Source organism: Natator depressus, chromosome 7, assembly GCF_965152275.1.
Source record: "Natator depressus isolate rNatDep1 chromosome 7, rNatDep2.hap1, whole genome shotgun sequence".
NCBI lineage: Eukaryota > Metazoa > Chordata > Testudines > Cheloniidae > Natator > Natator depressus.
In genome coordinates this window covers 27,343,265-27,370,675 of record NC_134240.1, presented here as the reverse complement: position 1 = coordinate 27,370,675, position 27,411 = coordinate 27,343,265, and the positions used below count along the sequence as shown (strand labels likewise).

Here is a 27,411-nt window from a genome sequence, read left to right as displayed (position 1 = left end):
CAGTCTGTGCAGAGCGCTAAAGGGAGACACCTTCTGCAAACACAGACTGCAGGTCACAGTTGTGTGCTGAGAGAAGTACCAGGTGCTTTCGTACTACAGTGATGAGTGCAGTATAATTATCTATACAGAATAGAGTACCAAATCACTAGCTTTTTGTTTCAGTCCCTTGATTGAAATTGTGGTCAAGATGATGATGCTTTATTGACTTGGTTTCGTAGCGCTTAAAACACAGAAAATGAGAAGACTCGGTCAGATAAAAATATCTTTGAAGAAATTAAATGCATTGGGGACACAATGCACAAAATGACAGAGACACTGTAAGATGCTTAAATTATATGCAAATATTTTAAAAGAAGAGTAATAAGTATTTTGCCTCAGTCCACTCAGAGGTAGCTTCCAGGGAAAAATGGTCTTTGCCTGCAGAGTGCCAGGTAAAGCTATGCATAATTAATAATCTAATGAACAACAAATACATCACTGTTCTGCATTCTAAAGGCAGATGACTATTCTGAGGCAACTAAATGAGTAGGCTAGGAAATAATTGTGGTATCTCAGATACCCATGTCTTGTAACCGTTACACATGAAAGGCTAGCATAGAGAGTCCTGATGTCATTTGATGAAACAAATAAAATAACTCCTTTGAGGATAGGTAACAAGTGTACTATCATCAGAGGACAGTATTGATGGATTTCACCAACACCAAGAAGCCCAGCAAAGGCTGATAGGAATGTGTAATGTGCTGTAACATGAACTCTCAGTTATGAAGGAGTTTTTAATGTCAAGGAATGAGGCACATACATGTTCAGAAGAAAAAAAATTGACTCCTTTTTCTTTGTGGATCTGATTAAAGTTAGTAATGTTTTATATGTGGTCTAGTAGACTGGACACTGGACTGGGAGCCAGGGGACCTGGGTTCTCTTTCCATTTCTGCCATGACCTGTTGTATGAAATTGGGCAGGTCACTGCACCTATCTATGCCTCATTTTCACTATCTGTAAATGGAGATAATGATAGTTAACTTCCTTTGTAAACTGCTTTAAGATATGTGCTGGAAAAACAGGATCATCATAATACTGAGAAAATGTTAAATGTCTTGCTAAGAACAGTTTCAAAAATTAAGCTTGTCATGGAAATAGACTGTCAATTTTTTGTTCTCTTTCACAGTAGAGCCTTCTGACAAGGACTCAGCACAATGAAAATGTACTGAAGCCAACTTATATGCACACTTAATGCTGGACAGCCACTTTTCTTTCACCTCAAATTTGCTTTTATTCAAAGAATGCGTATTTAAACAATTGTAGTAGCTGTAGTTCATCTAGAAGCCCGGTTGTATTTTTACAGTTCCTCTACTGGGAATGGATCTGCCATCTCTCAAGTGCAATAAAATTGTGTTGGCCTCTAGCGTGATAGAACTATGTGTAATTTCCAGGGACACAAACTGTATCAGTTTGAACAATTTTTTTGTTTTAAAACAATATCGTGTTTGCTAAATGTTATGATAGTTTTGCCATACCAAGAGATTTAGTACTACTGATAATATTTCACTCAAAATAGTATCTTATTTTGCGTGTAGTACCCTGGATTTCAGTGGGACTACTTTTACTGCAGTCTATTCAGTGTGAGTAATGGTAACACAGTCTGGCCCATTGTAACTAAAGGATCATTTCTCACGGTATTTTCATTTTTAACCCCACCCTACCCTCAAAGCACTGAATAGTAAAATTGAACAGTAAAATTGTTGTACAGTCATCATAAATCAAATTTATTTTAAATTTTTGTGTGATGGAGCAAAGTAATAGCATGGAAAAAATCTTTTAAATATGAGAAGTATACAAAAATCAATGAAAGTTTTCTGTGTAGAATAGGTAGTGAATCATTCCCATGATCACCGGTGAAATGAGTCAGCAGGAAAAGAGATCAAATGTTTCCTAGTCTATAAAACTTATTGTATGTTCTCACCACAGTGTTTTCTGGATTCTGGAGGATCTCAAGTAGGTAACTTGGACCTAAAGGTAGCTCTTTCTGATCAGTCCTTTGGCCAGGGGTTAAATATTAATTGAGAGCCTGCTCTCCGTTTTCTAACACTGACATAGCTTTTGGCTCTGTAACTAAAGAAACCACATTAACAGCTGCAAATTGTATTAGCTTTAAGCTCGTTACAATCTAGCAGACTCATTCATTGATTACATTCGATTGTCAGGACATCCCAAATATAGAATTTAAAAGACTTCAGATAAGCCAATTAACTTGTGTGGTACTTCAAACCTGTATCTCTGCGCCAAAGGGCGGGGTGTCACTGATAGTGCTTCCATGGCAGATTATCTGAACTGAGTTTAAAGAGTTCAGACAAAAATATACTGTGTATCTCACCTACTACAGGATAGGCCCAACAAAGAAAATAACAGAACGCCACTAGCCGTCACCTTCAGCCCCCAACTAAAACCTCTCCAACGCATTATCAAGGATCTACAACCTATCCTGAAGGACGACCCATCACTCTCACAGATCTTGGGAGACAGGCCAGTCCTTGCCTACAGACAGCCCCCCAACCTGAAGCAAATACTCACCAGCAACCACACAACAGAACCACTAACCCAGGAACCTATCCTTGCAACAAAGCCCGTTGCCAACTGTGCCCACATATCTATTCAGGGGACACCATCACAGGGCCTAATCACATCAGCCACACTATCAGAGGCTCGTTCACCTGCACATCTACCAATGAGATAAATGCCATCATGTGCCAGCAATGCCCCTCTGCCATGTACATTGGGCAAACTAGACAGTCTCTATGTAAAAGAATAAATGGACACAAATCAGATGTCAAGAATTATAACATTCATAAACCAGTCGGAGAACATTTCAATCTCTCTGGTCGCTCGATTTCTGATCTCAAAGTGAGTGTCCTTCAACAAAATAACTTCGAAAACAGACTCCAACGAGAGACTGCTGAATTGGAATTAATTTGCAAATTGGATACAATTAACTTAGGCTTGAATAGAGACTGGGAGTGGTTGAGTCATTATACTAAGTGAAACTATTTCCCCTTGTTTATTCCTCTCCCCCCCCCCCCACTGTTCCTGAGACATTCTTGTTAACTCCTGGAAATGTGCTGGAAATGGCCCACCTTGATTATCACTTCAAAAGGTTTTCTCTCCCCCCACCCCACTCTCCTGCTGGTAATAGCTCCTCTTAAGTGATCACTCTCCTTACAATGTATATTTTTTCATGGTCTGTGTGTATATATAAAATCTCCTCACTGTACTTTCCACTTTATGCATCCGATGAAGTGAGCTGTAGCTCACGAAAGCTTATGCTCAAATAAATTGGTTAGTCTCTAAGGTGCCACAAGTACTCCTTTTCTTTTTGTGAATACAGACTAACACGGCTGCTACTCTGAAATCAGCCTGTTTAGTGAGTGACTCGCTACTGAAGATTATAAGGCACCAATATCTTGGCTTCTAGCGACAAAAGCCCGTTTAATTATACATATGAACATTTGGGTCAGATTCAGCTGTGAGGCCTGGTTGGAGTCTTACTTTGCTTTACATTACATTATTTAGTGCTTTATCCTACCTCATCAAAGGGTATTACAGATTATTTTTATTGGTGTACTGCTACAAAGGCTGAGTAATTTATAAGTAGCATTTTGCCATTTACTGCACTGAATTGTGAAGTTTTGTGAAATTTAGAGCATCCAATTCTATACTCTAATATATAATGGGGAAAGAGGATGTATGCCCATTTTAAATTAGCATCAAGTACTGCCCTAAATGCCAGAGGCGTAATGGGAACATGATGATGACCATGACTTTACTTACAGCAGAATCTTGCCAGAGAGCATCTGTACTAGGATGAGGATGTTCTAAACACATTTGGCCAAATTTCATTCCATGTATAACTTCACTTAAGAGAGTGAAGTTACGTTAGCTATTGAGTTTTGTATTTCAGTATTTCCCATAGCTTCAGATTTTGTGGGTGTACCATGGTTATCATTGTTCCTAAAAGTTATTGGTTGCTTATGCCCTGAAGCCTATCCGTTTATATTGATGATTAATTTTAGCTGTCTACCTTTCATGTTAGCTACTGACAATTTCTAGATGTATTAAATTGCCATAGGAAAAAATGGAATCTCATAAAGGTGTTTCTACAGTGTGAGGAAAGGTGTTCCCTCTTCTCAAATGTTCAGGTATAGTTCTGACATTGAGGTCATGAAATTCCTGACAGGTCATGCTGTCCTCTTGCTGAGTAATTTTGCAGTCCAATAGTATGTAACAAGTATTGACTAGATCTATGAAGCTGGCCCGGCTATGTCGTCTGTCCCAGCATGGGTTTCTGATTATATCAGTTGCATAAGAGGACGTAAGAGGAACCAGCGTTGTAATCAGTATCACTTTTGTTACTCCTTGTGGCTTCTCTGCTGCAATTCCAGGTATTGCATACAATATGAATTTGTGTGTGTGCATGTGTGCAATGAAATGGAAAATGGAACTTTAATCTGAGATCCACTCCTAGTTCAGGGCAAGTGGAGGCTTGTCCCTCCTCAAGGCTGCTAAAATTTTGTCACGCCCTTTTCAGGAGTCTCTGCATCTGCCTTTCGTTCCTTGTCTCTAGAAACACCATGTGTCACAAAATGTGTCAGCAAAACATTTAGGTGATGACTGTCTAATTCCTCTTCACAGTAAATGTGCTGTTGATGGTTTTTGAGTACTTGTGGCCCAATCTGAGGCTCCGACACATTCTTCTCTAATCATTGCTAATCTCAGTTAGGTTTGATAAATTAACGATGTAGGGTGAAATATTGCCCCCCTTGAAGTCAATGGCAAAACTCTATAGGGCCAGGATTTCAACCAAGATTTTTAGCAGAAACTTTCAGAGACATGCAGATAAAAGTAGTTTAGTAGATTACTGTTGCAGATTAATACGTGTAGCTCCTACCCCTTGCTTCGTGCTTGCTGTTGAACTGCTGCCTCCTAGGGGACAGACCTCTTCTGCTCATACTGATCCTCTGAACTTCTGATTTAAATCAGTTCCCTTATAGTAGTAACGGAGAGAATTCCAAACAGTACAACTAAATCCTAGGGGAGTGTAGGTCTCTGGTAGGTCAAAAATGCACAAACAGCAGATTCTAGGCCTGTGTGTGGTACAGTATAACAGAACTCAAATCTCTGAAGGGTGGGGATGTGTTCCCTTGTAAAACTAAAATTTAAATATTATGAGGTTTAGTAATCTCAGCCTATAAATCAGTTCTTGGGTAGTAACAACTGACAAAATACAGATAATTAGAGAATTACCCTGTGGGCCTCTGGCAGAAACATGCATGTTTGAGGACGAGAGAGAAGGTCTTTGATCTTCATTTTAAATCAGCAGCAGTGTGAGGAAAAATATCAAACAATAATGCTATTCCTACTAATTGGAGGTATTTTAAGAATATTAAAGATTAGGAGGCCAACTCTTGCAGTCTGATGGACAGAGGACAGGGAAGAGGAATGTTTGAGGGTTTTAATTGTATTTTAAGAGTTCACAGGGAACCCAAAGCACACAATAATGCATGCTCTTACCCTGGGAACCTGAGTAGCATATTAATGCTCCTGAACACATGGGGGACTAGAGGAAATACAATGTGGCTTCAGCCATGGGAGTCCCTCTAGGACTGGTGATCTACCCAGTCTGAATCTTGAACTACATCATGAAAAGCTTCCTCAAATTTTCACTATTCCAATTGTGGATTTTCAGGATCAACTACATGGCAACACTAAGAAGCTTAAATATATTGTTGAAAAGACACAATATTGTCTTGATTGTCCATAGACGTCAGAAACCGTATACAGAGCAATATGTACATTAAAAAGTTTTTCCTATTATCCAATATATTCTTCTTGTAGCTTAGAAGTAGGTGAATTTTAAATGTACAGGAGTGATGGAGGATTTTCTGCATGGTATGTCATTTATTTGAGGTATATTCAACCTTTCAGCTAACAATGAGTTCCTGCTCTGGTGAGTTTTCATAATCAGAATTGACATTGTAATGCATCTGGTACTAGATCAAAAAGTCTGACTGGTTCCCTCTTTTGAGAACGCATGGAATTTGGAGATCAGTGAAGTCATGCTAACCTCTTCCCTTCTTTCACAATATTTGAGGCTGGTATTAACTTGGTTTTGGCTTTCATTAATTTATGCCTGCATTTCTGTAATTTCATGTTAAACTTGCAAAAGTGCAGCAGTTCAGATTTGAATATTTCAAAGATTTAAGTCACTTTTTTATAAAGTGTATTGGATAAAAATATGCATGCTTGCTGCTCATGACTAGGGCTGTGTGAATAACAGATTTTTTGTTTGATGTCCAAACCAAAAAAATTGAAGAAGAAAAATAGTTTAGGATTGATTCAAAATGAAAACTTGTCAGTTTTTCACCAAAACAAAATAAAGAAAAAATATTTTGGGTCAAGCAAAACATTTTAAGCAACCTGGAACAAAAAGTGTTTCATTTTTGAGGATTTTTTACCTTTAATTTTTTAAATAAAATTGAAGTAAAAATTTGAAACAAAAATAGTTTAGAATCAAGTAAAAATATTTCATTTTTGGAAATATGAGAAAAAAATAATTTTACTTGTGTGGAAGGTATTGGGTTTTTTTTTGTTTTTTTTCCATCCGCAATAATTTGGTGAACTCAACATGAATTTGCTAAATGTTTCAGTCGACCCTAATCTGCATTTTTTTTGGTTGAACATGTTTTGCCCAAAAAATATCGCCCAGCTCTGCTCTCCATCACTGCAGAGTTCTACAAAACTCTTAAGTACAGCTGGCATCCACACTAAATGGGAGTACGCAGTGTAAGGGAACAGAATAGTATCCTGTTAGATGGCTTGTGAGAACAACATAAGTGCCACAAGAGAGGTAAGTTTTAAAAACTGACGGAAATCAGTCAGAGCAGAAGTATGCATCTAGCTAGCCCTTGAGGTATTTGTTCATATTTCCTAAAATACTTTTTGTGACCAACTGCATGCTGCTGTCCTTATACATATGTGCATGTATACACCCCTTCTATTTGCCTGATGCAGTCTATCGTCTTTTACTCTTCACACAACAAAAACAAAGTGAAGAAACCACATGGGAAAATTGGGTCACAAATAACCATTTTACAAAATATGCATACACCTGCAAGATCTAGCTACAGGCATACTTCTGCTCTCACTGGTTTCTGGCAGCTTTTAAAATGTCTGTCTCTTGTGGCGCTTACAGTATTCTCACAAACGATTTAAAGAGATATCACTGTGTTCCTAGACACTGTATTCTCCCTTTTAGTGTGGATGGTAGTTGTACTTAACAGCTTTGTAGACTATACAAGGCTGTGGTAACTGATGGAAGAGGACTCACCATAAAGGACATTATAGGCAGAGAGCTTAAAAGAGTGAAAGAATTTAAATATCGAGGATCAGTGGTTGCTGACGATGGTGCCCTCCTCCCCCCCAAGTGATGCCTGTCGTCATATTAAAGCTGATTTGAGTAAATGGAGGAGCTGACCCCAATTCTCTGTGATGAAAAGATAGTGTATAAAACTGTAATTTGATTTTAATGTACAGAACAGAGACTTGGCCAGCCACAAGAAAGGAAATCTGTGTGCTTTCCACCATGGAAATGAGATGGTCAAATGGTTGGACACTCCATGATAGGAAACAAAATGAGGTTGTAAGGGGTCCAATGCAGGTTGTTCGAATTGAAGACATGTTGAGGAAGGCTAGGCTACCTTGGAATGATCGAACATATCTAGCAGATATCTGAAAGCTATATCAGTAGGATGGTTACTGTAATGATTGTGGATGGAAGACGACCATGGGAGATACCAAAGTCTTGGTACCTGGACTGGATATGACCAATCTGCGTGACAGCCTGGCATATGGTCATGAGTTTTGGAAGAAGGCTAATAAAAATCACCAATCCCGAATAGGGAAGTGGCAAAAAGAAGAAGAGTTTTGCAGAGTATTAGATGGAGCCTTTAGATCAAATTCATTTAGTGCCCATAATATCTATGTAGCCAAGCTAAGGACAGTGTAGGTCTTAAAATATTCACCAAACATTTTTAATTTATTTATTTGCCTATTTAAGCAAAGTTACTACAGAGCAATTATCTTTCTTTCAATGAGAGATAATAGAGATAGAGATGAATGTGTGTATGCACAACAACCCCTGTTTCCCTATTGAAAAAATAACCTACCTTTGACTAATATACATCATCTTTCCAGAGCTGTCCTGCTTCGAGAAGGTATTTTTCAGTTGCCCTGCCCACCCATGCTTCCTATTTATTGACACTCCACTGCCAATTATTTGGATTGCACAGACCACTTCCAACCTCAGCTTTGTGTGGGTTGATTTCTGGTACGTTATTTCTAGATGTTCAGTTATGCAAGTTTTAAAAAATGACCCAAATATATGAACAACATTAAAAGTTCTGACAGTGAAATAGTGTTTTTCTTTTCCTTGTGCTTGTGTGAAATGATCTGGTTAAACAGAAGCTGCAGAAATAATGCATTTTTTGTGTCTGTTTTCTCAAATGATAAATGCTCTTGGCTCTGTGGAGGAGTTCTTGGCTGTGTGGAGGATTTCATACTAAAGGAGGATTTCACTAACAGAATCAGAGTTTTAAATATTTCTTGTAATGTAGTAAATCAAAAGTTGCTTGGACTATTTGTACTTGATCTTATTTAGAACTAGAAATCCACTTATCAGAGGAAGTGTTCAGCTGTGACCCTAAGCTTTCATGAAATGATGTGCTACCCCCTGGCATTTACTTACTGTTAAGTTATTGAGACGGTTTTCCTTCTTTAACAATGTAGGCTTTGGAAAGAATACTGGTCGAAGATTTCAATGTCTTATGAACTGAAGCAAAGTATAGAATATTGGAAAACCTATTTATTTAATATATTATGTACAGTGCCACCAAATATATTCAGAGTGCAGAGAGAGCAGCTGAACAAGGTGTTGCTTTTAGAAACCATCCAGGGTTGTAGCACTAAGAGATTGGGGGGGGGAGGGGGGCTAAAATAGAAAGGACATAAGCCCTACGTCCTGTCCCTAACCCTTGTAATCATGGTGGTTTGCTTATTTGCAGTTTTGATGGGACAGCTGCTGTTTTTTCTCAAGATTGCATCAGAGTGGAAGAAATAATCATATTTTATATGAAATTAATTTGAAATTAAATAAATCAGCCAATGCAACAGTACAGAAGTTCATGGCTGCAAAGTTCCTGTTAAGAAATGATGGAAGTCTGTGGTTCAGACGGTCTCTAGTGCAGTGGTGGGCAACCTACAGCCCGTCAGGGTAATCCGCTGGCCGGCTGTGAGGGAGTTTGTTTACAATGACCGTCCGCAGGCACGGCCGCCCGTGGCTCCCAGTGGCTGGGGTTCGCCATTCCTGGCCAATGGGAGCTGCGGGTAGTGGCGGGCAGCACGTCCCTGCAGCCCATGGACTGCAGGTTGCCACCACTACTCTAGTGGAAGGAGGAAAATCTATTTAAAATTGTGGCTGTCACTAAGTTTTATTGTTCTCCACATATTTTTAACAGTTTAAACTTTCTGTATTAATATTTACCATAAAGCCAACTTGCTTCTAAATCCAATCTACGTTCCCAGTCTCATGCATAGTGAGCATTTAGAAAAATTGCATATACGTGCACAAATTAAACCCAGACTTCTTCCCATTAAACACAGTCACTAGGGTGCAAGGATACTAAAAACAGCTGGTGTTCTTTCCAACCACAAAATGTCTCCATTTTTGGAATCTTCTGCCTTCAGCAGCAAAAATAATATAAGAAGTACTCTTAAGGCAATGAAACTGCTGATGCAAAATACATATCAAATAAACTCCTTAGCTGCCAAGATCCTGCAAATGAAGTAAATACTCCTAGTTTCATGCAAATATTCATAGAGGCTTCCAACAGTCAGCTAGACATGTGTCATCATAGATGTGTGGTCTTTTCAATGAGAGCTTAAATAATATCCTAGATTTGCTCCAACTCTTTCTGTATGTTGAAATATATTCATGTGTAAGGGGATTTTATGGGTTGCCATACCCCTAAGAGCAGCTGACCATCCACAGGAGCCATTACCTTGTATCCCTCTGCTTTGGTTTCAGTGCATTTCAGTGGTCTGGGTTCTTAGTTATTAACTGGTGGTGCCTCCACCTGACTGTTTAAGGTAGTCAGGAACCCTTCTGTACCTCCCTTTGTAGTTTCAACCTGTCCCAGTACTTACTTTATGACTAACCTGATATGTCGTACATACGCTTTTCTGAACCAACAATCAATGTACGCTTTATTTACAAAGGGAAATATAGAGGACTCATATAAGGGGAAGGAGAAGATGGTTTTGGAGTGGGTACACCAGTAACATTATATAACCCCCCAAGTAACAACTCCCAGGGTGAATTTCCCTGGATTCATGAATCCAGGGAATTTCACATCAGTGGGCTCCATAATATGGAGGAACCCACATACCTTGAGGTATTAAAGGCCTGAAGACGCTTGTGTGTGGCGAGGTGATGAAGGTGTCAATTTGCCCAGGGTGCTAACCTCTGTGCAGCAGCAATAGGTGTTACTCACAGTGGGGAAAAAGATGTAGGGGTCTTCTCAGTGTTTCCAAGATCGGTTTTCCTCCCCAAGAGTAGTTTGCCAACCCCCTTTCAGGGCAAATCGGCAATATCATTGCAAGGGCATCAGCCAGGGGAGTGCCACTGTTTCCTCAGGCAGGGGGCACCTGCACTCAGGCAGAACTGTCTTTTTCTCATCCCCGCCCTCCGATTGGCTTAGTCAGCCTTCTATCCCCCAAGGTTTGCCCAGTCACAGTTGGTGAGGTGAGCACACTGCAGTCTTCCCCACCTCTCTTCTACCCACAACAAACTTGGCTCCCTTTTTCATCAGACCCACTAACCTGGGTTACAAATGTTAATTAAGACAAATGAAAGTAACATGTATGAACAGACATCATTGTAAAATTGTAGACTTACGTTACACATATTAGTTTGCATTTTCTCCATGTAAAGTAGAAGAGCACCTAAATCATCCACTTTTATTTTAAGTCTGTAAATCCGTCTTTTTAAAAAGCACTAATCACTCGAAATAGAGATTTTTAGAAATAGTTTCTCACAGCAGACTGGTAGACTATATCGCATAATACCGGGAGTGACCAGAAAAAATTGTTGATGTCTTAGAGCTGCATCAGTCAGTTTCCACAAACAATAATTTTCTGGTTTTCTTCTCTTGATAGAACTCATTGATCTAACCTTGTTATGACCCGAAAACAATCTCTTCAAGCAATGCATTTAAGATGACTTTCCAGGAACTCAAAGGTCAATTGTTAAGAAAACACTTTTATCAGAATCGGCTATGTTAAACACTGATCATGCAGCCTGGAAATAAGCATTTCAGGGAATTGCCTCTCTACGTGCTGACCTAGTGATATAATAAGCACAGCAGTTCTTTAAGGCAGTCTCTTTAGCCCTGGACTTATCAAAAAAGATCACTGAGGAAAGCAGGCAGTTTTTAATGGAATCAGTTCACAGCAAAGCTTTTTCAGCATACTACTTTTTAGCACCATTGATATATTTTACAATATTGTATCACTGCCTACTGTGGACTCTGTCTTCCACTTGCTCTGATCAGTGAAAATGAAGTAGTTGCTGTGCATGGATAACAAGCAACTTTATGCTCATTTGATCAAAGTGGGTAGAAGAACACAAAATTGGGATTAGTTAATTATGTAAAATGGCATAAATACCCTTGGGGGATAGTGACCTAAATTCTGCTTGTTCTATTAACATGGCAGATAGATTAAAAAAAAAAAAGAAAAGAAAAAAAAAAAGAGCAGCATCAAAAATCAGGTTGGTTTAAATGAAGCTTTTCAAAGGTAGTTAGAGTTTAATTAATAGACTCCTTTTGAAAAGTCTATTAGAACAAAATTGCACAACGGTAAGTCTTTAGTATGTAAGTACTGCTGAAATGGTGATGTTCTAGAAAATCAGAAGTTCATAGTGCACCTAGAAGTTAACTGAGAAATCTTATATTTCCATTGCTCTTTGTGATATTAATTCCATGGGCAAGTTTTAGTTACAAAACTTGTTAGACAGTAATTAATGTCATTGGCTCTGATATTTAGTTGATTCCAGGAGAGTACTACAGCTGCTTTCTCCCTTGGGTATTGATCAAAAAGTTCACAAAAGGTCCCATCTAAATAGGTCATTACAGACATGTAGTCAGGCTTAAGAGAGTATAGACCATTCTTTCTGAAAATTTTAGTATGGCAAAAGAGAACCCTTCTTGCTATATGTGTCCTGAGCTTGTGCTTACTGTCCATCACTGGAATTTACTCCTGTCTTGAAGAACTACCTGACTCCAAGTATTATCAACTTTTTTTTTTTGGTTGCACTTTCTCTGGGGTCTCAATATGGTATTAAAAATAGCTGTGGCATTCGGTCTTCCCTCAGACTAACTGTGCTAACACCAGTGGAGCTCAACTGATGTTACCAATGGTGGGAAACTTAAAAAACAAAAAAACCCCTCTTCTTAGAGTAGAAAGGTCTTCAGAGAATGATAAAAAGGTTGCCTTGGGGACACAAAACAGTCGTACAATGATACTATATATTGTATTGTCCCCCAGCTTGCTTTTCTTTCAGGCATCCATTACTCTTTTTGCAAGAAGGTTGAAATTGGAAATGGAAAATTATTTTTATATGATTGCAAACAAAAATAAATGCTACAAAAAAAATCTGCAGATACTGGTTTGAATGTTTAATTCACTTCAGCTGCGTTTACTTCTTTTTGTGTTTCTTTAGTATGAACACTTGTGCAGTTCACCTTTCCTAGCATGAATGGTCACAGAAAATGATATTTTGGGCTCATAAACTCAAATGGTCTCAGAAACCGAATTCCAAGAAACTTGATTTTAAAGTGTTATGCTAATTGACTGAATTAGGGAATGAAAACAATTTTCATGTCACTTTTATGTGACTAGTGAAACTGATTAAAAAGCTTCAATTTGGGTTTTTGAATTTTGATCTAGTTATAGAATAAGAGGAAAATCACCAAAAATAAAATAAATAAAAAAATTGAATAAATAGGATTAAGCTGAATAAATTCAAGAATACTTGTTTTGTTTGTAGCATCCCATAAGTAGAAAGAGGCAAACACTTGTCAAATATTTTTGTAAGAAATTAACTGTTTACTCACCTTTAGTATAAAACAAAGTCAAACTTATTTGCAACTGGGACAAGTTACAATATGTACATTATTTGTTTTAGTTTGTCTCTTTTTTTCCATGAGGTTACTATGGAAAAATTTAGAATTCTGTAGCATACAGTAGCTCAGTATGTCTCAGTATGCCAGCCTGATCCAGATAAAAGAGGGCTTCTCTGGTGCTTCCTAGGGTATAATAAATACCCCCGTCTCTCTTGGTCAACAGGCAGGGTAATGCTCCCTGCTCTCCTCCCAGCTCTTTCCTGCTCCCTGTAATCTTTCCCCCTGTACTATGACTGTAGGGTGAAATCCTTAAAAGAGCAATAATCTTTTGCTTCTGGCCAGCTGGACAAGGATGTTGGATGCCATGTTGAGCTGTGGTGAGTGCATTGTCTTTAAGAAGATACTCTAAGAGGATTGTGTCATCTTATGATGCAGTAACTGGGGAGTGCAATATTGAAAATATTTAAACATCTGGTTAAGGCCTTCATTCTGCAAAGCATTTAAGCATCTATTTAAGTCAGTGGGACTTAAGCATTCACTTAAGAGCTTTGCTGAATCAGCTTTTCAAGAAGCACGTGCCATATCTATTGTACATTTTATGGGTTGGTGGTCAAAATTGAAAATATCAAATTTGAGCTGCAATGCGTAGCTTTTAGTCACATGATAGTACTTCGATTTCCTGAACCAGTGAGCATAACTCTTACAATGAGATTTCCTGGAAGAATTTGCTTCCTGTGAGTGGGCGTGTGCCTGTCAAATGGGACTATTCATATAAATAAAGTTGTGCCCATGCTTAAGTGTTTGCAGGATGAGGGCATTAATTTGCTAATTTTGAAAAGTCTTACTGGCAGTGCCTGAGCTTAAGAATGGTGGATGGAGTATAGCATAGTGTAGAGATTTAAAAAAAACCCACTAATTTGTAGTGGAACATAACCACAAACCAAATAATATTGCCTTTCTTCACTTTGAATGTGAGCTCCTCAGAGGAGAGACTTTGTTTCATATTTGTCTCTATCGTATAATCTAGCCTTAAAACAGTAATGTATTCAACAGTAAGTATTTATATATTTCTCATATATAAATCTATTTCTCATTAGTATTTATTTTTGAAGTGTCCCACCATGATGTTTGCATGTCTTTGATAAGTAGTTGTGTATCTTATTACTGTAACTCTTATGCATCCTCCTTGTATCTTAAATGAAATTTGATGGTAAACTCTTCAGAGCAGGAACCTCACATTACTTATCTGTTCGTGGAGGCATCTAATAATAATAATTTAATAATAAATAATTAATAATACGCTTCTGTTCCTGATGAAGCTATGGATAATTCAATATAATTAATAATATGAAAAGGATATAATTCATGATATTAAATTGGATGGTTTCATCCCTAATTACATACTACAGTATTCCTCTTGCCATAATGGGAGTTTTGCCAATTACTTCATTCATAGCCAGCAAGAGTAAGCCCTAAAAGAGAGAGAGTCAGATTACAAAACCACAGCCTGATTATGAAAACCTTTATGGTTGAGTGTATTGACTATAATGGGATTATTCATGGTGGGAGAGAATACACTACCATTTTCAGGACTGATCCCAAAGAAAATACAGTTGTTTTATTGTAAACACCAATACAGAAATAAAATTCAAAATGTTGACATGCATAAAAACAAAAGGAGGCTAGAAATGAATGGCTGACCTGCTTTTGGGATGTATTTCTCTCCATACCTGTCTAATTCTTATTCATGATACCAAGAGTTACTTGTGCATATATGTGCATTGAAAAGAGAAGAGACCACAAAGTAGGATTCATCCTCATTTGTTCCTGTGAAAGGGCACTTTGCTGTTTAGGGGTAGCCATATGCATGTATATAAAGTTAAGCACATGCTTACATGGTTTTCTGAATCAGGGCCTAAGAAGAGTTATTTTATTCAAGTTCTGTTTGATCTTTGTTGAAGGAGGCTAGCCCTGGGGACCTAAAACTAGAGGGGACTAGGGACATATCACTAGTTTAAAATAAGGTCTTTTTGTTTATACTGTTTGCTGTTATGTATGTTTGAGCAGATGTGGCTTTGTTTTGGTTCCTTTCCCCACAGTGGAAGGGATTAATACATTTTATTCTATTTTTCACTATTGGCATTCTGGATCTAACAGTAAAAGTGTTTTTGCGTTAAGTAGCCCTCCAGTACCCAACTGAATACCAAGGAAATGTACAGAAGCCAGAGAAAACGGAGTATGCATCGAGTTACAAGTTGTCAGAGTTTCAAGTAATTTCCTTTTACAATTCTACTTTCTTGCAGAAATACAAAGAATATGAGAAGGATGTTTCAGTAGAAGAAATTGATGGCCTTCAGCTTGTGAAAAAGCTAGCAAAAAGTATGGAAGAAATGTTTCATAAAAAGTCTGAAGCTGTACGGGTAAGTAGTAGATCATTTTGCTTTAATATTTTGTGCAGTTGTACAAAATGTGTCAGTAGCTTAAAATGTTGCATCCATGGTAATTGAAGGTGAAGATGTAGAAAGTACTGGAAGACTTCAGAAGTGCTTTTAAGGTCCAGCTCTCAGAAGTAGATGAAAGTTGATTATACCATCAGTAAGATAAATTTGGCAGAGCATTTACCTATGATCAGGTAAAAGCTTTGTATATGTAACAAGCTTGGAAGTACCAGTTCATTACAAATATTCTTGAAGTGTCATATTTGCTGATAAAATGATGGGATATATATATATCTGTGTTAAAAGTTATACCAACCAAACCAGAATTAATTGCAGTACCCTGTAGAACAATAAAAATATTTAAAGGGATCTGCCTAGTCTGTTCAATCAAGGGAGATTAATCTGAAACATTCTGATTGCCCCCCTCCCCACCCCCAATCTGTGGTAAATGTGTAACAAAGGCTGGCAAATGTGTCTACTGTACATAATTTTCTGCTTGCCTCTCATTGCTGAAACTCCTCTCCACAGCAATGTTTATAAAGGGCGGAGTGGCACTTTTTGTGTGTTCAGAGTCATATATGCTGATTTTAGTGACAAAAATAAATGTTTTTACCACTTTTGATTCCTTTTAGCTTTGCACAACCCACACAGCTGAGAGGGTGAGCTGTATTCTGTTTCTTCTTGGGTATCATCAACAATTGTTTTTTAACTTCCATTCATTTATATATGAGCAAAATGCCACCCACCTGCATAAATGGGTAGGGGAAATTGATGGGGCCGGCGGTGAAAGGGGGACAGTCCTAGAGGCAAGGGATGGAGACACTCACCAAGGGACAAAAGGTAGCTCCTCCTCTGGGAGTCTCTAGCACTCATTGGCTGGCTGGGGGAGAGGGGTGCCGATTGGCCAGCATTTCCCAGCTCCCAGGATTTAGCCCAGTGCCTGGGCCATGCGGAACCTCTTTTGGCTCTGTTCCAGCAGGGTTACTCACCAGATTGCAGCAGCAACCCTCGTCCTCCTCCTCAGGATATAAAAGAAGATGGGTGAATGTGAATAGACAGGTTACCAAGATATTCCTGGACATAGGGGGTTCAGTGATACAGCACAGGAACATCTGTTACGATCAGCCGGAAGTTTTCAGAGTTGATGGTGTACATTTGTTAAATGGAGGTGCTGACCTAGGAGAACACTCAGTCGCTCTCAAACTGTGGGTCGGGACCCCAAAGTGGGTGAGGACTCCATTTTAATGGGGTTGCCAAGGCCAGTGTGAGACTGAAGCCTGGGGCGGTGGGGCTCAGGTTCTGCCTTCCTGCCTGAGGTCATGTAGTAATTTTTGTTGTCAGAAGGGCGTCATGGAGCAATGAAGTTTGAGAACTGTTCTGAGGCATCTATTGGGCAGGAATTGATACCTGGAGGTGTGCGATGTGGTTGGGTCTGTGTGTTGGGGGGTGACCAAGGTAGTTGCTGGTGCCCCCTTTGGCTAGTTTCCTCTGTGGTTAAGAGAGGTAAAAGACCTGGAATTTTGGTAATGGGCCTTGGGCTCATGTGATAGGGTGAGACCTTGTGGCCATCTCGGGCTGAGGTCCTCGCCCTGCTGCACCCTTTGTCCCCTTCAGGGGCAGAGGGTACAAGGACTCAGAGAGAGCTGAGTCATGTGGGTAAGCTAAGGAGAAACTACCCCCCTTTATGGGTAAGGTCCCCTGCACTGGAATCAATTAAATGGCTAGGATAGGAGAGTATCGGTGGTGGATAGCTCCCCTCCTTTGTGATAAAGTTTAATAAAAGCTGTGGCCTGCCACTAAATTCTGTGCATGTCTGTCCTCATTTTGCTGCTGTGTCCACATCAATGCACTGAAAGTCCTGAGGTTCCAGAATTGTCACTGAAAGCAGCAGTTGAAGACACTGGGGTTTCACTGGTGTGACTGAAGTCAAAATTTGACTTGCAGAACTGTTTTTCTTGTCCATGATCAGAAAAAGTAAAGAATTCTGTTAGACTTCCAGATTAAAGATTGAGTTTTCTGGGTCGACTGTAAAATAAAATGTCTTTTAACCTATAAACTGAACACACTTGACAGGGAGGCTGTGACAGATTATATACACAGATTATATACACAATGCCATTTTTACTGCCCCTTTTTAGAGCAGAACTGCACTTAAACATCTTCTGCAGGGAGTTGCACAATATTGACTGTGAAGGGATCAGTTTCCTTATTTCCTAGCAGAAGGAGTACTGCTTTGAGATCAGGAAATGTGGGGAAAAAAGCATCAAGAGAGCTCCACTAAAGCACTTCAGTGCAGCACTGCCATTTGTAGCTAACAGTGAGTCGCAAACTATGGGTAATGAAAGACAGTGTCTGTTTACAGGAATGGGGAATCAGTAGGAAAGAGCAGTTGGTATCTGTCTCAGCACTGCAGTGCATGTTCTCTAATTTGAATTCGTGTGGTGTTTAGAAATGTTTTGGCTCCTGTTATAGACATGGTCTTGATAGCTAAGAAATGTTTTATATGGACCATAATGCTTTGCTCTGAGTAACAGTCTGCCAGAATTCTGTGACATTAAAGCAGAAGAACATAAGAACGGCCATATTGGGTCAGACCAAAGGTCCATCAAGCCCAGTATCCTGTCCTCTGACAATGGCCAATGGCAGGTGCCCCAGAGGGAATGAACAGACAGGTTATCATCAAGTGATTCATGCCCTATCACCCAATCCCAGCTTCTGGCAAACAGAATACAGTATGGTGCAGGGGTGGGCAAACTATGGCCTGGGGGCTGCGGCCCTCCAGACATTTTAATTCGGCCCTCGAGCTCCCGCGGAGTGGGATCCGGGGCTTGCCCCGCTCCGCATGGCTCCCAGAAGCAGTGGCATGTTCTCCCCCCCACCCCGGCACCTACGCATAGGGGCAGCCAAGGGGCTCTGTATGCTCCCCCCGCAGCTTGCATTGGCTGGGAACTGTGGCCCATGGGAGCTGCAGGGGTGGCGCTTGCAGAGAGGGTGGCACACAGAGCCGCCTGGCTGTGCCTCCGCGTAGAAGCCGGAGGGGCGACATGCCTCTGTTTCTGGGAGCCGCTTGAGATAAGCGCCATCTGGAGCCTGCACCCCTGGCCCCCTCCTGCACCCCAACCTGCTGCCCCAGCCCTGATCCCTCTCCCTCCCTCCAAACCCCTCGGTCCCAGCCTGGACAACCCTCCTGCACGCCAACCCCCCAGCCGGACCCCTCACCCCGCCCCCTGCACCTCAACCCCTAATTTCGTGAGCATTCATGGCCCACCATACTATTTCCATACTCAGATGTGGCCCTCGGGCCAAAAAGTTTGCCCACCCCTGGTATGGTGAGAAGAGGCTTTGGTGCAATAAAAAGTGGCTAGAACGCAGAGCTCCCGATATATGTATGTCTTGTTTTCCTTAATCTTTAAGAAAAAAAAGTTTGCAAAACCAAATTGGAAGTGGTTTTATTATTGAAAATCTTTAGTTCTGATTGCAAGATAATAGCTTTACTGGAAACAGTTACATAACATGTAGCCACCTTGGATATTTTGAGGTGACTGTTAGAGGGATGAATAAAATGCTTATTCCTGCTGAGGCTTAATGAGTGAGTGCTATGGTTTGAAGTTATAATAATACATTTATAATGTGAAGGACGGCAGTTTGCCAGTTGCACTTGAAAAGCTCTGAAATCCTGTGATATAATGCTCGTTCTGTACACCTTATATCTTGTGCAGCAAATCTACAGTTAGCTCATCTTCTCTATGCTTCCACTTGAGACAAAAAGCATGCTGCATTTAACTGGCCCTGGAATAATTTTTTTTAATGTGTATATATTGCAGGATTCTGGTATTTATTGAGATTAATAAGAAACCAGCACAAGCAGACCTATGCCAAAGCTCAATGTTCATTCCAAAAGCGTAAATTTCAAAATTGCAACCAAAATATTATTTAAATTAACTTCTAGAGCTCAAACACTTGTAATCTGGTAAACTCCAAAATAATGGAAATACTGCAGAATTCCCCCCATACAACGTAATTGGGGCGTCCATCAATGGGGTTCAAAATCCAAATATTCATAAAATGTTGCTGCTCTAATGGTACCACAATTTGATACAGTCCTAAGTACTAATTGAATGAACTGCAAGTAGATGTCTCTGCCAAAAATCTACATTTTGATTGAAATAGCATTTCAAGTGACTGGCACATAATAATTATTTCAAACAGCATATTTTCAGCATTTAACAGAAATAGTGATCGGAGGCAGTCGTCATTCAGAAAACCCCAATAATGTAGACTGTTTAATCTGTGGGAAATAGGTCCAGATAAAACTTGAAAATACAGAAATAGAGTAATGTAAAGTCCTTCAGATTTTTTTTAAACACATCAACTTGTTCTCAGCTACTAATCAGTGTTGAACATTTTCCCTCCTTTTATATTCTGGCTTGATTTTATCTTTCTTTCTCATCACTTTTCATAGTGATTAGTTGATTCAGTGTGATTTTTATCATACTCATCCACTACTTGAATTACTCTTCAGTATGCAATTATCCTGTCACAGAAAGTCCTATTTTCATGCTGTCAGATGTTTAAAGTAAATGGGAAACCAAAAGCGCTAAATCTTTTGTCATCTACTTGATGATGTGCGGTTTTATAGGTAACTTTCTTTACTATGCTGAACATTTACAAATAATTCTAGATCTAGTTAACATTAATGTATGGTTGCTGTAGTTAAGGATGTTCTCATTAACTAATATATCCCAGATGATCAATGCAATAGTTGATAGTTGGGTTAAGATTTAGTAATTTTGTTGTAAAAATTGTTGTGCAATGCTGAAGTTCAAGTGACGCTAAGTGGGACTGATACAATGCTGCTAATTTTTAATTGTCTTTATAATGGTGAACACATTCTAGTGCAGTGGTTCTCAGCCTTTCCAGACTGCTGTATCCCTTTCAGGAGTCTGATTTGTGTTGGATACCCCCAAGTTTCACTTCACGTAAAAGCTACTTGCTTACAAAATCAGACCTCAAAATACAGAAGTGTCACAGCACACTATTAATGAAAAATGGCTGACTTTCTCCTTTTTATCATATAATTATAAAATAAATCCATTGGAATATAAATACTGTACTTGCATTTCAGTGTATAGTATATAGAGCAGTATAAACAAGTCCTTGTCTGTATGAAATTTTAGTTTGTACTGACTTCAGTAGTGCTTTTTCTATAGCCTGTTGTAAAACTAGGCAAATATCTAGATAAGTTGATCTACCCCCGGGAAGACCTGTGCGTTACCCCCAGGGGCACAGGAACCTCTGGCTGAGAACCACTCTTCTAGTGTATCTCATAAAGTCATCTACAGTCAAGCTGGGAAAAATCTTGCTCCCGATACAAATGGGACAAATATATTGGGCAATTCAATAAAGGTTTAATTTTCCAGTCAAGCCAGTGTAGGTTGTGTAGTAACTTCTAGAGTCTTGCAAATTTTACTGCTGGGGGAATTCTGTGCCAAAAAATTAAAAATGATGCACACAATATTTTAAAATATTTTATGCATATTATATTTGCCAAAATAACACGATATAATCACACCAGTTTCAATTATTTTGGTAATTTATTTCAAAATACCTATCAGCAACTGTCTGTAACAATACAGACACAAAAATAGTAGAGACTTAAAGAAACCCTTATGACAGCCCAGTTCCTGTTTGTGTCCTCTCCCCTCCCAAGAGCCCAGCAGGATAACCATACACCCACATCCCCTACCCGTCCTGAGCCCAGCTGCAGGGTGCCCCCACAGCCCAGACACTCTCACCCTGTACCCTTCAGAGCCCAGGGATCCAGAGGGAGAAAAGAGCCTGATGTTGAGTCCCAGGCTTGTATGGAGGTTCCTGCATGCCACCTCTTTCCTTCTGGGCATGCCGGGAACTGCAGCTGTTGGGAACCCTCCAGCTCCCTCCTCCTCCCCAGGGCAGTCTTCTATTTGCAAGCTGGGATCTGCTGGGTTCAGCACCCCCTAGTGGCAGCCAGCAGCTATGTAGTCCATTTTTGTGGTGGGGCAATGGTGGGAGGTAATTCTGCACATAACATGAATTTCTGCACAAATTCTGCATTGTCCAGTGGCACAGAATTCCCCCAGAGTAAAATTTAGCAGTAGCTGCTGCTGCAGCTGCAAGACACAATTTAATTCAATTGTAAGACAGGGAATATGGGTAGCAAGCTATAAACTGGCAGCAATGCAGAGGGAGACAGCAAATGCCTCAATCCTAGGCCCAACTCCAAGCAGCTGACCAGGTACAACCAGCCCACTTCCTCCAAGAACTCCCACTCTTGCAATGTTAGGTTGCCGTTAGGCTATCTTATATTGATTTATCAAGTTATGGTAAAATTGCAGCCAGTTGGCCAAATTTAATGTTTGTCAGAAGTCCCCAAACTGTGGGGCCCGTCCCCCTAGTGGGGCACAGAGGGACATTTTTGGAGGGGTGCGTCTGGGGCCTGTGCCAGCCCACACGGGGCAGGAAGGGAGCACCACCTACCTGCTGGCCCCGTGGCCGAAGCTCTGTCCCCAGCCCCGCCCCAGCTGTGGCCCCAACCTTAGCCCCCTCCCGGAGCTGGGACCACAGCTCCCATTGGCTGGGAACGGCGAACTGCGGCCACTGGGAACTGCAGGTGTCCATGCCTGCGGACGGTCAATGTAAACAAACTGTCTCATGGCCCGCTAGCAGATTACCCTGATGGGCCGCAGGTTGCCCACCACTGTTAGGGGAAGTAGAAAATAAACAAACCAAAGAGGATACAGAGAGTTTGTGAAGGGTAGTATATAAAGTGCTGTGAAGTCAACTTTATTGTTATGGAACATTCCACCATCTTTTACTAAAACTTGGGATACATCATTAAATAGCTTTTTAGTATTAAAGTTCCACTGTAAGTAAACAGAATCCTATCAAAATGATTCTTGCTTTACATTGATAAGATGAGAAATCACATATTGAGGAATGTTTTGCTTTAAAATAAATATCCTTGACTAGAAGAAAATGTGTTAAATAAAACAATTTTTATCAAGTTTTTTTCCTCGTAGAGCTATGTGGTGTTCATTGCAGAACTGATTCCCATTATAGTTGTACTGTGAAAAGTAATTGCTGTTGTACAGTAATTCAATTTTTGTGCATTCACGCATCAGTAAACCAGTGGGGTTTATCTAGAGAAACCTGGGACTTTAAAGCTTTCTATCGCGAAATTTCACATGCATAGACACATTTTTCCAAGAAGCAAAATATCAGCATTTGCATTTAATAAACATTTACAATAGAGTGTGGATTTTTCCACAGATGATTTTTACATCAATCTTCAAAACTGCTAAGAGATACTATTAGGATGATTTTGTTTTTATATGCACATAGCATATGAGGGGTGTGTGTGCGTGTGCGTGCATATGAATATAATATACAAATATTGACTTGCTCCAAAGAAAATAAGAGTAAAATAGTGCCCAAGTTATAACTGGTTATTAAAAACACGGACTTGAATATCTTGATGATGAATGTAGAATGAACATGGATGGATGAATAGATGGACGGACGGATGGACAGACAGACTGTGGTAAATAGACCAAAGCTTAGGGCAATATTTCATAACTGAAGGAACTGTTTTTACCCGTAGGCTGTATTTTACAGTGTGCACCCAGAGCCAATTTGTTTGATAAAGCTCAGGAAATAATTCACACTGAATAATTTATTCAGTGAGTGTAGCCTTTATTTACATATTGTCCCCAAGCAGCTTACAATTTTCTTGAATGTATTTAGTATTTGAATAATTTTTGGTCTGTAAATTGTAGGCAAGCATTTTGAGAATATTCAGCATTCTAAATATAACTGTGTTTAATTTTGATTGGACACATAAGGTGTGGTTTCTTTTTCCTGATTGGATGAGGGTAGCTTTTAGATCAGGCCCCTATGTACATGCTTGAATTTACAATTTTCCTTCTGCTATCTCTGTCAATTTGCGTTCTATGAATATTTTCTATTATTCACTTAAAGTTTGCTGTTTCTAAATAATACCACTGAACTTGTTCACTAGAATATTCACAGAAAGCAAATTAAGACAAAGCTCAACAAATCCAAAGAAGATTTCATTTTTGATGTATTCATTGTGTCTTTTGCAAGATTAACTCGGCTCTATTAATTTACTGGGTTGCACTTTAGAGGTTGTCTTTCTCACCACTTTCACCCTCAGCAGCAATAGCTTTCAGAACCCACCCCTCATTGATTGTTAGAGATGGAGGCTTGTGAAAGATGTGTGGCAGTAGGGTTGTGGGTGAGAGAGAGGTTGCACCTCTCCAGTTGTCCTAGCGTGTCTATCTGTCTCTGAACCTACTGGAGTTGAAGAGAGATAAGAGGACATGATCCTACCCTGAGGTGGAAGTGGATGGTTACCTCCACTCATGGGAGGAGATGGAGAGCCTGTGGAACCCAGTTAAAGGTTGGAGATGAGAGCAGGTTTGGGGAGTGTGGTGAGGAAGCTGTGAGGGAGAGAATATTTTGGAGATACTGAATTTGTAGGGGAGATGGAAAAATGAAAGGGAAGAATAGCATGGCGATAGAGGGACAGAATATGTGAGAATAGTAGGAGAGAAAAGCATGTGGTAAACGAAAAAAAGGAAAACTGCTAAAAAATAAAACCCTCACCATACAACTTTTGGTGGTGAATTTAACTGACTTAATTCATTTAGATGGTATTTTATTATTTCCATGACAGATGTTATATATTTCTTTAAGTTTGATTGAAAGATGTTTTGTCTTAAAATAGCTGTCAATTTACTTTTGGTTTTGTAGATACATGACTGGAATTGTTTGTGTTGTCTACATTTTTATTAGTAATTCTACTTGGCGGTTTTCATTTGTTTTGTTTTTGTCCTTTTTCTTTCTCTGGGCAATTTAGACATCTCTTCAGAGTGGATGTTGTATGACTGTAATTTTGAAGTAGGATCAGTTTCTTTCTCTTGCTGCTAGATGAACTTGTTATGGACACCTAATTGAGTGCCAGTTCAGTTTCCTGAGTCTAGCAGTGCGTTTCTGATCACATATATCCCATTGAGGAGTGCTGTATCAACCCTCTTAAGTGCTACAGCAACATTCAAATTGGTTAGGGTTGGTGATTTGCCTTGAATTCTACACTCCCTGAGTGCTGCTAAATCATCTCTGCCTGGGATTACTTTTGCCCATGGCTCTCAATGGTAATTTTTAAATGAGCAAATCAAATGTCTTTGAAATGCACCAGGTTGCCCAAAAGAACATGTTTAAAAATAATATACAAGAGCTTTAACCTCCTCTCTGCACATCATTCTGTTTTCTGCACTGTCGGTATAGATGCTCTTCATTTTGAAATAACAGTTCTGGCTGTTGTGTATGATGGATTTTTCCAGGTCTAATCAGGACCACCATTTTTTATTGACAGGTTTCAGAGTAGCAGCTGTGTTAGTCTGTATTCGCAAAAAGAAAAGGAGTACTTGTGGCACCTTAGAGACTAACAAATTTATTTGAGCATAAGCTTTCATGAGCTACAGCTCACTTCATCGGCTGTAGCTCATGAAAGCTTATGCTCAAATAAATTTGTTAGTCTCTAAGGTGCCACAAGTACTCATTTTTTTATTGTGATGCTACTCTGAAAAGTGGCTGTGTAAAAATGTCTGCTGTTTCTTAAAGATGTTAGGATCAAATTTGCTCAGTAAGTAAATGGAAAAGTTGGTTTATGTAACTTCGAGCCCCTCAGGGCTCTGAAAGTCAAACTGAGTTATTTCCTGCTGCTGCACGGACCATTAGTAGAAAAGGATCTATGGGTAAGGCTAAGATTTTGTCACGGATATTTTTAGTAAAAGGTACGGACAGGACAAGGGCAATAATGAAAAATTCACGGACACCTGTGACCTGTCCCTGACTTTTACTAAAAATATCCATGACAAAATGGGGAACCTGGGCAGCTGTGCCTGGGCTGGGAGCTCCAGGTGCCCCCACCACCTGTGGGGGGCTCGGAGCTCCAGGGTCCCCCTCCACTGGCGGCTCTAAGCTGTGGGGATCCCCCCTGCCTCCTGTGGGGGCCTGGAGCTGCGGGGGTTCCCCCTGCCACCAGCAGCTGCCAGGAGCTCTGGAGTCTCCCCTGCTGCCCAGGGCGGCTGGCAATGTCAGAGGATCTCCCCTGTTGCCCAGAGCGGCAGGGGGTCAGCCTGCCATCCACAGTGGTGGGGAATTGCAGGGGGCTCCTGTCACCTGAAACCAGCGGGGGTACCCCACAGCTCCTTGCTAGTGCTGGCTGAAGTCACGGAGGTCTTTGGAAGTCACAGATTCCATGACCTCTGTGACTAAATCCCAGCCTTATCTGTGGGTAAATTGCACAGATGTATATGAAGGCAGAATTTACTCCCCTTATGTCTGTGAATCCCCATTGTCTTTGGTAGGCTTGCACAAGGATAGCCAAGGGCAGAATTTACTGCACTGTAAATCTTGTTAACAATTTTGTTGATGTGATACCAACTCCTTTCTCAACAGAAGTCTTGGCTTTATGTGGCGAGTAGACTAAAAAGTAATAAAAATAATTTTAGTTGCTGAAGCAGATATGACTGAATATGTAAGGAGTAGATCTGTTGAGTAAGAAGGTGCTATTTTAACATAGTTAGTTTTCTTACCAAAACCAAATTTAAGGTTTTAGCACGATGGTGGTTGTGTTTTTTGGAATGTTCAGTATCACATAAATCCATTTTGAACATTGGGTACACTACGCGTTCATAATCTTGGGAAGCAGTTAAAGCTTGATTTTATACATACTTCATATTATCATATTGAATATGTATTTGACTTATATGGGTAGGAGCATTTGGAGATAAAAGTGAATCTACCAGTCACCACTCTTTTATATCTAGGATGGACAGCTAGCCAGCTGTCTGCCTTCTGAAATACTGAAGGGGAGTGTGAGGTAAGGACACCAGTCTTTCCTCCTAGGTAACAAGGCAGTGTGTGGGAAAAGGTCTGGTTTATCCCAACAGCCTTCTCTAGTGCAGACAGAGTTCTATATTAAATAACCAATTGAATATTGCATCCACTTAATTTTTTATCAGATGTGTGTGCATACATTATAAGCATTTGAGTCCATTTCAGCTGGGACTTCTTAAAACTACCGTGTATAATTTACGAAGTGGGAAATCTTCCAAAAGACTCTTTGAAACTAAATTATTTTGTACAAATGAGATCTTTTAAAATTTGTATTGTGAGGGAAGTGAGGAAGATTAAGCTCATGTCCAAAATGAAATGTCACTTCTAATCACGTTTTCCATGCCCAGTGTGTATTTTATTACACCCTATTTTTTATTCTGTTTAAAATGATTGCCTGTCTCTTTGGTCAAGGCTGGATTGGAAACAGTATCCTTGAGAAGAAAAGCAAATGATCATTCATGCTTCGTATCTGTCTAAAATTACAATACAAAAAGAATGCCCTGAACCTGAAAATTAATTACACCTTACCAAACTCACTATATCCATGTGTATAATAAACACATGATCAGTGCATTAATTATATGCCCTGATTCAGGTAATTTGCACTTCCAGAATTAGAACAGGGGAATGTGAACATCAGCATGCATTATATAAGATAGTGTTGCATTTGGATCATTAGCAAAGATAAAATGGTACAGTGCAACATGTGCTATTTTGATCTTATTTTTAAAATATATTACAGTATTTTTAATAATCAGATTAGATGAATAAATAATGCTATT

The 27,411-nt window shown here is 39.7% G+C and overlaps 1 protein-coding gene across 4 annotated transcripts in view; it reads left to right on the top strand.

Annotated features, from left to right (window-relative positions):
• Positions 1-27,411, top strand: part of CACNA2D3 (calcium voltage-gated channel auxiliary subunit alpha2delta 3) — an 869,947-nt gene that overhangs the window by 292,009 nt on the left and 550,527 nt on the right. For all 4 annotated transcript variants that reach the window (XM_074957772.1, XM_074957774.1, XM_074957773.1 and 1 more), the window contains one exon: positions 15,533-15,649. In XM_074957772.1, the coding sequence (XP_074813873.1) occupies positions 15,533-15,649 (117 nt within the window). The remainder of the gene's footprint in view (positions 1-15,532; positions 15,650-27,411) is intronic.